The 13,387-nt window shown below is 37.1% G+C and overlaps 1 protein-coding gene across 5 annotated transcripts in view; it reads right to left on the reverse strand.

The window, feature by feature from the left end:
* ITSN2 (intersectin 2) overlaps positions 1 to 13,387 on the reverse strand; it is an 85,915-nt gene that overhangs the window by 42,981 nt on the left and 29,547 nt on the right. For all 5 annotated transcript variants that reach the window (XM_062573212.1, XM_062573216.1, XM_062573213.1 and 2 more), the window contains exons 3-10: positions 10,566 to 10,658; positions 8,745 to 8,808; positions 6,870 to 7,033; positions 5,277 to 5,477; positions 4,914 to 5,010; positions 3,212 to 3,354; positions 1,875 to 1,938; positions 4 to 141 (exon numbers count right to left, since the gene is read on the reverse strand). In XM_062573212.1, the coding sequence (XP_062429196.1) occupies positions 4 to 141; positions 1,875 to 1,938; positions 3,212 to 3,354; positions 4,914 to 5,010; positions 5,277 to 5,477; positions 6,870 to 7,033; positions 8,745 to 8,808; positions 10,566 to 10,658 (964 nt within the window). The remainder of the gene's footprint in view (positions 1 to 3; positions 142 to 1,874; positions 1,939 to 3,211; positions 3,355 to 4,913; positions 5,011 to 5,276; positions 5,478 to 6,869; positions 7,034 to 8,744; positions 8,809 to 10,565; positions 10,659 to 13,387) is intronic.

Genomic DNA, 13,387 nt, shown 5'->3' on the forward strand with positions numbered 1-13,387 from the left:
TACCTGAAAGAAGGTGGCACCAGTTCAAGAGGCAAAGTTAGTGGCAGAGGCTGTCCAGCTTTGGCCATATCAGTTAGATGCATAGCTAACACAAACTCATCAGCTTTCAGCTGTCCATCTCCATCAATATCAGCCAGCGACCTGCACAGTTTTAATAACTATTTTAATTAGAACTAAATATCACAATATCACAAATGATAGCTGAAACAATTTACTGTAGGACTATTTTTTTCAATTCCTGTGAAATGATGTGTAAAAATAATTACTAAAATGAATAGTTGATGAAAAGAGACATTATTTTGCTAAATAATGTGCTGTTATAAAGATGTTTTCATAAAATACAGAAAAAAGAAATAAAAAAGGTTAGTGACAATAGGAAAAGTTAAGTGACTTCTCAAATTAGTTATATCACCAATGCAAGAGCTGGGAACAGAATCCAGGCATATTCCTAACCAGCCCTACACGATAGAAACCACTTTTACTTTTTTTCATTCTCCCCCTTACAAAGAAAATAAAAAGGGGCGGGGGGAGGCATTATTTAAAATTATATCCAAAGGAAAAGGATCACCTGTCCTCTCTAACAAGAGGGCAGAACATAGTCTTAACATTTGCCTACTTGTACTTAAAATGCTTGCCATACAAGGAAATAACAATGAAATGCTTCCAGAGATGCTGGCAAGAAAGCAGAAACCTCTCTCTAAGAACAGTCTATGTAAATATAATTGAATGAAGGAATGTGTCCTTTGACTGGATGTAGCTGAAATGCTTAATCAAAAAAACTGCTTATGCCCCTTTTTCCCCATAGACACAATTGGCCAAAAAATATTAAGCAGAAAAAGAACAAAAGCAAGAAATGACAACGTAAGACTTCTATTATGCTGACAGACCCAAACTACACACACACACACACACACAATCATTATACAGTAACTACCATAAATACCTTACACCAGTACAAATACCAGTATTTCCTTACTTTGCACAAAATTTTGACTTAGCCTGTTAATTCTCTGAATGGGTACACAAATTTGTCCTTGCTACTGATATCTTCAGTCTAGGCACGTTGGAGGAAGAGTCATGTGTATCTGCTTTATTCATCTATTCCAGATGGATGAATACAGCCTGACACTTCATTTTTGCCCCCACAGTATGCAACCAAATCAGCTAAACTAACACGCAGAATAATTCAACTTGCTGCTGGTAGAGACAAACAAATGACTGCCCCCAAGGCAGAGACAAATAAAAGAGGGAACTGCCTCAGACATATCTGTAAAACACAAAGCTAATGTGAATTCCTCTAGGACAGTAAAGTTTATGCATATACATCTGAGTTTATGCATAAACATCTATAGACAAAATCTAAATTGCTATATCTAACAGCTCAAAGGCAGATTATTCAAGCTTTCAGACAACTGTAACTATTTACATCATCACAGTAAAGGCAAGTCTTAACAAATATGTAATGTGTAGATCTCTTTATGGAAAACTACAGGAGACTTAAAAATCTGAAAAGTTACTGCTTTTCTACTACCTCTCATTATATATTAAAAGTAACAAGCTTGGACTATCTTTTGCTCCAGAACACTACTTTTAAAATAAACAGACCTTCAGCTCAACTTAAACAGCTTGTCACTGAATCTGAAAGTGAAGTCAGTATCTGTGCTATTATATATAGTTCAACAAAGAGTAAAACACTAATCATATCGAGTAGTCTTTTGAGAATTTACTAATGAACAAAGCAGTTTAAGAAGCAGTTGAGTTTCAGTTTATGATTTTAGATCTGTGATGTTCCTTCATAAATTCTTGTTCAATAAGGTACATTTCCTCCCTAATGCTGTAAGTGCATTGACTTCATAATTAGTAACTAAACTTACCAAATAGTAGCCAACTGAGTCTGCGAAAGGTTTGATTGCAGAAGGGCATTCCTTGCTTGAAATCCTTAGTGAAGAGATTATAATATTAAACAAAAAGTGATACTTTGTTCAAAGATTCATATGTAGTAAAACGTCATGAACTGGGACAAGCAGTTTTTTAATACTTATCTATTCTATTTTCACTAATGGCTGACAGTTGGTATTACCTACAGGCTTAACAACAGGTACTACAACCCAAACAATAAAGATTTAAGTGTTCTTGGGTGCTTTTATTCACTCAAAGCTCAAAACAGAAAAACCGACATGAAAAACTGACGTGAAAATGAGTATTTATAGTTATCCGCATCAGCTGTGTTCCTGTAACAGCTATGGTCTGCCTTGAGTTTGAGATAGTAAACTTGAAAGTTGTTAACTTTTATTAATTGACAAAGAACAATACAACTTGCCCAAAATTAGCTGAACAAGATAAAAGGTATTAAGGGTTCCTTTCAAATCAGAGAAGAGTCCTCCTTTTGTAGACTAGAAAACTCAGGCAGAGGATTGGTAAATACTCGAGTAATCTGGTCAGCTACAGACACACACTGACTTTACGCCTACTAATTGCTTGTGCAGTGCTCTACAAAAAACAATTACAATAAGGGTTTTACACAAACTGTTATGAAACTCTACTTTTGCACTAACTTCACATGAAATCTGTCAGAAACACCGTAACGCTGTAATACAGCGCAAATGGTATTGAAAGTCAACAAGGAACTATTCCCTTATTTTTGAAACATTCCTACCAATATCTGTAGTAGTGAGCATCTCTCTTGGACTGCTTTCCTTGAAAAAAAGCAGGAGTATGTGACACAAAAATGACTGTGTACATGTCCCTCATTTTACAAAATCATGAAAAAAAAATTGCTCTCAGTCCCAAGAGAGATGCCTGCAAAACAAATGGTGATTTTATGGAGTTAGCTTCCACAGCCTGGTGGTTCTCAAATTTTTATGGTTAGGCCTCCTCACTGCAGCCACTCTTCTCCTCCTCCCCTCAGCTGTTACTCTTGCTTCCTCAATCCACCTCTTCAGACTGCTACCTCCTCAGTCCCCGACAGGTCTAACATAAAGCCCAAGCCAATAAGCTGATGTCCACTTCCATTTCTTGCCTGACTGAAGTCAGTAGCCAACCCAAACTCTCTCCTATAGATCCAAATGTCAACAATTTCAGCTTTTATTTCAGATGTAAATCCAATGACTTGCATAATTTCAGCAAGCCAGGATTCCATCCCCAAACCTTCCAGGTTCCAGAGGTAGAGAACACTGTTGTTTTCCCCCTGCAGATCAAAAGCCATACTCACCTGATAAATATCCACTCATACTTTTATCAAGACTGTTAAATTTCTGCCTATATTTTAATCTGGAGGCCTGAGGGACTGCCCAGTCTGAGGATACAATCTTTGGTGAATTCCCAGTTAGTGAAGCACTAGAGGAAGAATTTGAACTGCAACATAATTGAAAAAAAGTTCAAGTTACTTAAAAAATAGGCATGGGAACAGAAGACACAGCATCTTCTGGGAACATGAAAAAACTTCCACAAAGTTTTACCTCTGCTAGCTTACTATAAATATTTTCAACATTAATATGAAATTCTACTGTGAAATTAGGAACACATATCTAAAAAGAAATTCTTGGACTAAAGACCCTATCCCCTTATTACCACATGCATTTATCTCACATATTTCACTCCTGGATCACTTCAACATAATACTATAGGAAAGCACAGGGAAGTACCTTAAATTTCACAAGGATGTTTGTAAGAACTGTGAAGCATGAGATAAATGTCAAAGTAAACTTAAGAGGAATGTACATGCACAAAAACCATAAAACTATGAACAAAAAAATCCAAAATCTGCAGCCAAGAGCTGCTTTTAGAGTTGTTAAAACCACTATTCCATTTCTCCCTTCGTCTTTCTATTACTGACAATTACAGGCTAAAGAGAGATTTTCCTACTCAGTCAGTCTGCAGACTAGTGCCGATCAAATGCTTGGTAATGCCTATACAGCTTCTAACTAAAACACCTACAATTTTCAGTTCTCCATGTCTGAAGATCAGATAAAACTGAGTACATCCTGGCTTGGTTAAGGAAATTCCTTACTCTCTCAAGTAAAAAACTATTTGCAGTGTCATATGAGGTAAAAAAAAAAAAAAAAAAAAAAAAAAAAAAAAAAAAAGTAAGAATGTTAATATAAACAAAGCCTTTCTAGCACGATGTTGTAGAGACACACTTTAAATTAGCTGATGTGATGGTGAAAATGCCGTCAACAATAACGCTACAGAGGATCTATTTCACAACACTGCAAAAGCAGTGGTAGAAAGCATTCTGATTAAAAAAATAAAAAATGACTACAGGCATACATCATGCCCCAAATCATCCTATTAACATCAGGTGTCTATACGAAGAGTCCAGAGTTAGATGTGCATTCATCCAAGACACCCCACATAAGCAGCAGAGTGATACAAGCACTTCTGAATCACTTTTTAGGCTTGAGCAAGGCTAAAGTGCTCTCTGGATTATATTTTGGGAGATTGTTCCTTAAATGCCCAATTAGATAGATAAACCACTTAGTCTATGTTGAAGCTCTAAAATCAATTAAATAGAGCAGACGATGACAAAGATTTACAATTTTCCATTATTCAGAAAATGAATTCACAGATAAATAGCTAATACTCTTCCTACATGCCTACTAATTATGTGGTGCCATTCATAAAGAACAAGCACATCAATTCAAGCATCAATATTGCTTTTATATCCACTGGATGAGTTTTACTTCTATTTACTACTGCTGTACATTCTCTTATTTTTTAAACAAGACTACTTTGAACTCCTTACCTACTTTGGATAGTTCTGTTAGATTTACTGAAAATATAATAAATACTATTTTAAGAAATGGCTATTTTTTTACAGATACATTTTGCAAATATAAACAAACATTTTCTAATATTTAAAAGGCACCCTACTCAAGTTTAAGATACAACCACTTGAAGCTTAACTGTCATACCTGCTAGATCCTAAATCAATTAGTGACTGTGCCTTCTGTATATTAGCACCACCAATCCCTCCTGTCATGGGAGCATAAGAACCAGTATGGGGCAGTGCTGAAACAAATAAACAAAAAACAGAACAAAAAATTGTAAAGCGAACAGGTATAAGGTAATGCTTTGTTAATTAATACTCAAGGTTTTGATACAAGTAAAAAAGCTAATCAATATCTTCTTTCTAAGATTAACTAGTTATAACCGATTCTATGAACGTGAACATTAGATAAAACACATTTTTTTAAAAAAATTAATATGCAATGATTAGTATTTCAGTATGAAATTACCCATGGATAAAACTGAGTACCAAACTGTACTGTACTTACTTGAGGAGAAAGGTATGGACAAAGGCTGAAGGAGGCTGGATGTTCCATTTGGCAAAGAAGAGGTACTGACAGAAGGCACCAGGGGAGCAGAGATAACCAGCGGAGGAATGGAAGTCACTGAGGTCAGAGAGGACATGGGCGCTAACGGTGTGATCGTAGACATAGATGTTGGCATGGACAGATTTGGCATACTACCCATTCCTAGAGCAAATTCAAACAGTTCATGAGTTAATATTGCAGAGGCTCCAGCAAGACACTGGCTCCATTATGCTAGGCAGAAACTAAACAAAGCAACCTGCATCAAGACAGACAACAAACTAAAATGGATGCTCATGTACAAAATTTACTTTTTCTCTAAAGTTTAGATAACACAGTTCACAGAGAACACACAAAGTACCGAAGAACATGAATGAAAAAAGACTCCTTATTAAGTAATTCATTCTTAAGATAGATCTTGCTAGTATCTCACAAAATGTTAAGATCTCACTCTCTACTACTACCAATACAGTTAGTTCTTCACAAGCCTTTCTGTGTCCGGCACTTGAGAGAGAGAACTGTAATACATAATTGAACTCAAAAGTTGTGGCAATCTCTGTTATAAAGAAAAGCTCACGCTGCTTCTGAACTGAGTGTCTTCTAAACTTTGGCCTTGGAAGGGTCAATAAGGGGTGAAAAGTCCATGTAGGGACACATGGCTAGCAAATGATTTCTTTAAAGCAGTTGCCTGAAGCCAATCAGTGCACTGGAATTACTAACTGAATCTTGTTGAAGAAGCAAAGATGCAAACGAAATGATGGAAGGTTAACATTAAATGACGATACGGCAACTACAGCTATAATACGAGCCTGTATACAAACACACACACACACACACATTATTTTGCGTTGGGCAGACATTTTAAATCACTTACGTAACGCAAATATACACATATTTCAGTGCATGCACATAGAAACGTGCACTGTATTTTGCAGTCTAGCAGAAGTCATTACATATATTCTGCCCATACATTACATGTGTTTTGTACAAATAAAACAAAATATCAACTGGCAGGTATGCACTGAATCCCAAAACATGGTGAAGAGGTAAAAAAAAGTGATAATAGATAATTATATTAAATTAATCATAGAATCAAAATAAGCAATCTGATTTATTTTGAAAAAAATATTAAATAAACTGTATACAGACCATAATTTAAGGCTTTGAATTTCAAGTTAAAAAAAAAAAAAAAGTTAGTGAATGTGTAGGAGGGAGACAAAAAAAGAACCTCAGTACAGAATGACAGGCTGCAATTTGCATGGCAGACGCAAACAGCCTTCTTTCACCTCACGTCAAAATTCAATAGAGGGTTATTTTGTGAGGTCTATACCATTTCCGTATTATCAAATTTCTACAAAGGTTGAAATAATCAAAAGTGTGGAGAGTTCATTCAATTTCAAGGAAGAGGTTTTGAAGAGTTCCTAAATCAGAATATGCCCATTTCTGTACTGATCAACTCATCAACTGAGGTCAAATTAATGCTTATATTTGACTGTAGATGACTCAAAACTGAAGTTTTCATCTACAAACACAAAGTCATTTTATGTTCATAAGTACCAAAGCGAGCAGACATTAATGGTGAAAATACTGGAGTTTGTTTCATGACAGGGGGGAGAACCATCGGCAAGTGCTGTCCTTGTAGTTTCAGCTTGATGAGTTTCATGGCTATAGAAAACTCCTGTTGATCCATTTTTCCATCTTTGTTCAGGTCTGATAGTGCCCTTAAAGGGAAAGGAACAAAAGCCCACAAGAAAAATCTGAATTCAACTTTTTCACTTAAGAAGCCTTTCTATCAATTTTATTTATTGTTTTTATAAAACAAGACAACTAAAACTGCAACTATTTATAGATTTTCTACCTTTGACAATATACAAACCCCTCAGAAGTCTACAGAACTTGATTTTTCTAGTTTACCCACCTACAAGTGTTGAAGATCTGCCTGGGCTTCAAAGCATATGTTTGTTTAGCTAAATTAAGTCACTTGGTAGACTCATATAGGTTTAATTTTCTAAAGTTACTGTACACTGAACACATAGCACTGGGGAAACTAGAAGGATGTTTGGAAAAACAGTACTTTCCTGCTCAGCAGAAAACATTTGTTGCCACAGTTACACCTCAGTTCTGCCTCTTGGTATACTACTGGCCAGATCAGTTACCTTAAATGGGTATCTAACACTGGAAGGAATTAATGCAAGAATCTGAAACATGGTCATAGAGAAAACTGCTAAAGACACTATATAGCGCTATGAAAAACTGTATACAAATTAGGTTTTTAAAACCTGACACACACACGCTCTTCCTTTGGCATTTTTCCAAATACTTCATGTACATCAAGAAATATATGCAAATTGACAAAACTGCTGACAAATGACACACAAAATCTCTCATCTTATTAATACTTAAAGATAAAAAAAATGATAGCGGCTTAATATTTAGCTGTATTTTCCCCTTCATTGCCTCATTCTATTACTGTTCATTACAATATAACCTAAGGCACTACACAAACATTTCACTATCATTCTTTCTATTCACGATGAGTGTTTAAAGAACAAATTAAGCTTGCATTTTATCAAAACACGTTTTTTTTTTAATATCCCTTCACATGTAAGTTCCTTTTAATTACTAAGGGCCTCAACTTTTTTTTTCTTTAAAGTTGTGTGTGTGCCTTGATAATAACAAAGTACCCCAAAATGAATGCAGTATTCTGGTGAAGATTGAGGAGTTATAAAAGAAGAAAATTTCTATTTCAGGTATTGCTATCTCCATACACATACTGCAAAGAACAGTATTTTTTTCTAATTCCTATACTATGGTATTGGGCTGAAATACGACAGTATATTACAACTGACCTTCTACTAACATACTGCAGAGCTTTTGAATTTCTTGTTTTCTGCTTTTGGTATATTTTCCACTCCTACTTCAGTAGCATATAATTTTTCCCAAACTTAATCTAACTACAGCGTTTTAGTATTACTAGTTTTTCAAACAGCATTCAATTTGGTACCTCCAGAAATTCAGTAACCCATCATTTACCTCCTTTTACGTATTATTATTTAAAATATTGAGACGAGGCTTAACAATCACCTCTGTGACACTCCAACAGGCACTTCCCTCTATAAATCCCCTACAGCTCATTATTATCTTCTGCTTAAAGCATTTACTATAGTGTTAAAGACAGTGTCCATGAGGATTCAATTTGAACTAACTTTATATCAACACTTAACTAAAAAGCAGTGTCTTTCTATTTTTTTCTTAGAAATGTGGGTTCAACCCTTCCTCTATATTCAGTAAATTCAGCAAAATTAAAACTCAGATTCAGACAACATTCCTACTTTGACTGCTGAAAGCATTTTTCATATAACACTACATTCTGAAAATAATGCTTAAACGCTACATATCTCCTATCTTCAAAAATACTAAAGTGTGACTTACCATATTTCAGCAAGGACTGAAGCTGGTAGACCTGACTGTAAAAAAAAGGTACGTGCTTGATCACCTATGAAAAAAACAAGAAAAGAAGAATGAAGGAAGACTCTTACACTAAAGCCACATAGATTTACAAACATCAGCATTTTCAGAAGATCCCAGTACTCTCTTGTGGAACCCGATTTTCAAAAGGGACCAGTGTGCTAGGTGTTAAGCTTTCTGAAGTTTAGCACCTCATAACTCCGTGGTGACAGCAGTTGTCAGATATCGATGCACTCTATAATCTTAACGCTTTGCTCTGAGAAGCAGAGTCAAATAGTTATAAAAAGCTTTAAGAGGTCACAAATCAATAGCTGACAAGATTTTCACAGATGCAAGATTTAAAGAAATACTTTACAATGTAAATGACTCAAAATTTAATTCTGACCTAATTCCTTTTACAGGAAAGGTTGAACATGCTATTTGTTTCCTTCATCCAATCTAACTTGACCCAGTAGTGCCTCTTTAGGAAACTTTGGAGGAAAAAAAAAAAAACATGCTCTGAATAGTATTCATATCCATCAGAGAAATATTCAATAGTTCAGCATTTCAGGAAGGGAATGGGAGCTGTTGTATAAATCCATACCAAGTTTCACATCAATTAATACTGATTCTATTGTTAAACAGACATATAATAAAACATGGATAATGCTATTTGTGCTTGCCCAGGGGTGAATTCTACGTGTTTAAAATTAAGATTTCAGACTATTCTCCCTGCATCTTTTCCCTTTGTATTCATACAGGGCTTCCCAAATTTTAAGTGCTTCTCAAATAAACAGTGAAGCCTGCAGACATGCAGCATACGGCCCAGATGTGGCTCAAACGCCTCTGGGGCTGCATATGTTTCAGCTGGTGGTAAAATACACACTAACACACTACAAGTGCTGTTTGGCCAAATCAGGCTATATCTGTACCACTTAGCCAAGAGATCTGCAAGTTCCAAATGGACAACTTCCCACTCTTTCCTCAGTCCTTTGTAGCCCCAAAAGAAGAAAAAAAAGGGGGGGGGGGGGCCACTGGAGTTAACAGAAAGACTGAAGGGTAGGGAAGCCAGGCAAATCCAAGTGCTCAGGGCTGGTCTTTGATGCCCACCCAGTCACGAGGAGTAGAGGCATCCATTAAATCATCCTTGGCCACTGAATTTGAGTCGTTTCCTGATTTTTCATTTCTAAAACCACAAATTCTAAAGCGTACAGCAGCATGACCCAGCTGGTTTAGAGAAAAAAAAAAAAAAACCTGAATGCGACTGTAATCAACGGCGGGCAATTGCAAAACGCCATCAGCCTACCCAGAATTTGCGCAAGGCACGAGGGTTGATAAATCCACGGTCATTAACAAGTGCCGGCTGTCGGGATCTCTCCCCGGGCCTCCTCCCGGATAACAAAGCTCTCTAAGAGCACAGCGCTCTCTAATACTGTTGAGACTGAAGAGAGCCACTTCTTGTGCTACTGGCCTCCCCTGCTACAATAGCTGCTCTAAGTGCTCCTTGGCAGCCTCCCATCGGATCATGGATTTAGCCCGATATGCCTTGGTTTTGAAACAAGGCAGAACGACAGCACAAAACTGCTAGTTGCAGAGTTGATAGGGTTAATAAAAGAGTAGGTCTGTGCCAGGTTTTGGTCTAAAGCTTGTAGAAGTTTAATAGCAAGAACCTGTGGCTTTCTGCCCTAGGAGTATGGTTAATGGTCACATAAAAGGGCTGGAAGAGGATACAGCTTTCACACTGTTTTACAAAGCTACCTCACCTGTATGCAGAAGTTAATGTATAATGCAGAATCTCAGACCAACCTGTTATGTAGCCTCCTGCGGGTTTAAGGCTATCAAACTGCTTGTCATGCTTTGCCCGCTCTTCCGTGGTGATGGCCCATATGTTTGGACCTCCTAAAAAAACACAACAGATTAAAGATCTTTAAAAATAAAGCACGTAACTCATAAAAAAAAAATAAATAAAAGCAAAGCTTGGTTTCTCAAGAGACAGAATTAGATTTGGGCACACCCAGCTCCTACCAGTTTGGCAAGGATGTGATGAAACACAACCTGGCTTCCTAGGCGTGCAAGCTGTAGCTGAGCCCATTCTTCAGGCCAATGGCTTTATCTTGGGCTTTCAAACAAGCCCTGTTGTCTTCCCAAGCCAGCGCAAAGCAGTTTCCTGTTGCTGCTGATTGTTCGCAGCCCAGGCAGGAAGCGTGTTGCTCCCGCTGCTTTGTGTGAACCAAACACTCCTCCGGTTCACCGGTAAACAAATGCGCTTCAATGTCACCTAAAGGTTCTCGGGCAGAAAGCGAACAGACCGCGGCTGCCAAACGCCGGCTCGCGCTTTGCCTTGCCAACTCTCCAAAATTAAAATTGGGATTCCTTGCAAAAAAATACGTTGTGTACGACAAAGAGACGACATTTTGCATTTTTAAAAATAGGATATGATTTCAACTTATCATATTTCATTGGTTTTTAAAAGTATAAAATGTTACAGCCTCAGAATAGCAAAGCTGAATGGTAAGGAATAAAAATGGTTACAGAGCGGTGCTGATATATCAAATAAAACCAGGAATGACTTTCAAAAATGTCTGATCCTACTGCAAAAGCATCAGGGTCTGTACTCTTTGCAGGAAAAGCAGTTAGCCAGTAATAAATAGCTTTCATTTTAAGAAGATGTTTTACTTGGGAAGCTTTTGACAAAATCCAAGTTTTCAATCAATGAATTAGCCAAAATTCTGAATGGAAACCAAAACAACACTAAAAGTTATATAAAAAAACCTCTAAAAACACATTCTTTTCAGCACTACCACTTCCAAAGAATGTTAAGCTGTTCTCAAATATTCCTATTGCTCATTAAAAAACACTAGTCAAAGAAATAAATAGTAATTCTGATAAGACATTAATAAGTTGCTTTAAAACACAGAGCACCTAGAAAGAATATTACTATAAGGTGCTTCCATTTCCCCCATAAACCTAATTTTAGAGCTCAGAGAACCAATTAAATTTCCTTCGAGAGCTCTTTTCAGCCTTTTCTTTTTTTTAAAGAATTCCCCTTTTCCCATAAAAACAAAGCTAGCAGACAGTAAGCTAATGTACATCCCAGTACGTACATATTTACAACATGAATCACCTCTCGTCTTTGTTTATGCATACAGGCAAATGTATTTTCCAAACAGGCTTAACATCACTTCTCAACAAGAGCCTCTCACCCTCCTTGCATATTTACACATGGAGTTCCTTACCCCGGCTGTTTAATACATAAAGAGATACAGTTTTAAAAAAAAAAAAAAAAAAAAAAAAAAAAAAAAAAAAAAAAAAAAGAAAAAGAAAAAAGAAAAAGAAAATCAACCAGCAAACCCCAGTAACAACAGAAATCCGCGAGTATGAATGACAGAAGAGGTGGGAGGACATTAGGATGTAATTTTTAAGCATCCGACTTTGAAGTTCTGCTTCCCTCTTCAGCAGGGTCTCCCACAGCTCTGTACAAAAGAGGCTGCTTAATGCACTTAATGCACAAGACATCCCACTCGGGAGGAAGGAGAAAGAGGACGGCATATAAAATATGGCACTGTCAGCTCAGTACATTGTTTCTCGCTGCCCAGGCTTACCCGCTGGCCCATCTGTTCACTGTCTCACCACCACTGCAATCAAAGACGCCTTGTTCCCAGAGCAAACCTGCCCTCTGAAACATGCCCTAGAGGAATTTCTCAGTATTTTTCCAAGAAGGAAAAGGGCTTGTGGGGACAAGAGCAAAGGAGAGAGAGAGAGAGAGAATCACAACTCAGCATGTTCAACTGAGGACCTCCACCTGGCTGGTGCCTCCACAAACTAGGTTGTTCTGGACACTTACTGGCTGAGAGCCCTGATAAGATGCTCATCCAACTTCCAAAAAGCTGCTAGAGGCCTGAGGCCCTCCAAGTGCTAGTTTTGAGGATCTTTTTCTTTTCTTTTCTTTTTTTTCAAGTATAGTCTCAAAAAGTCTTTTTGCACACTGTGAGAACCCCCACTTTGGAAGATAACGGTTTACTTCCTTCTTCTGATTAAAGGAATCTAATCATAAACACATAATATAAATATGTTGCAAAGTGAACCAGAAGATGACAATAAAATTTGAAACTCTGATTTCATATTCCAGCACAAATTCAGAAACCATCCCTTTGAAAAAAGTCTGACAGAACTTAACATTTGAAGTTCCACATGGTATTGTCTTGAATGGGTCAAAACTCGGCAGTTTAAAAGAGACACCAGACCTTCACACCTGCGGCTGTATGACAATTAACATTAACTTAGCACCCTCAACATCTTGTTCAAAAAGTGTATCAGTATTTGTGTCACTCCACTCATGTTTACGTCCTCCTTCATTAATACTTCACAAGAATCTCACCATTAGTTGCATACTACATTTTTTGTACACTCGGTCTCAGAAGATAGCTCTCACTTTTCCCTAACATGCAGAGATGCTGAGCACAGCAATGCTGTCACTGCCGCACTAACCTTGAGAGCGGCACACAGCTTTCTAAAAGGTATAGCTTGGTCGAGTGGGCTCTTTTGACCTCATATTTCATATGCTGATCCTAGTCTATCTGAAAAGAAATTATCAGTAGAGCTGTAATAGAAAGCCTGTAGGTACATCC

This window comes from Rhea pennata, chromosome 3, assembly GCF_028389875.1.
Source record: "Rhea pennata isolate bPtePen1 chromosome 3, bPtePen1.pri, whole genome shotgun sequence".
In the NCBI taxonomy this organism is placed as follows: domain Eukaryota; kingdom Metazoa; phylum Chordata; class Aves; order Rheiformes; family Rheidae; genus Rhea; species Rhea pennata.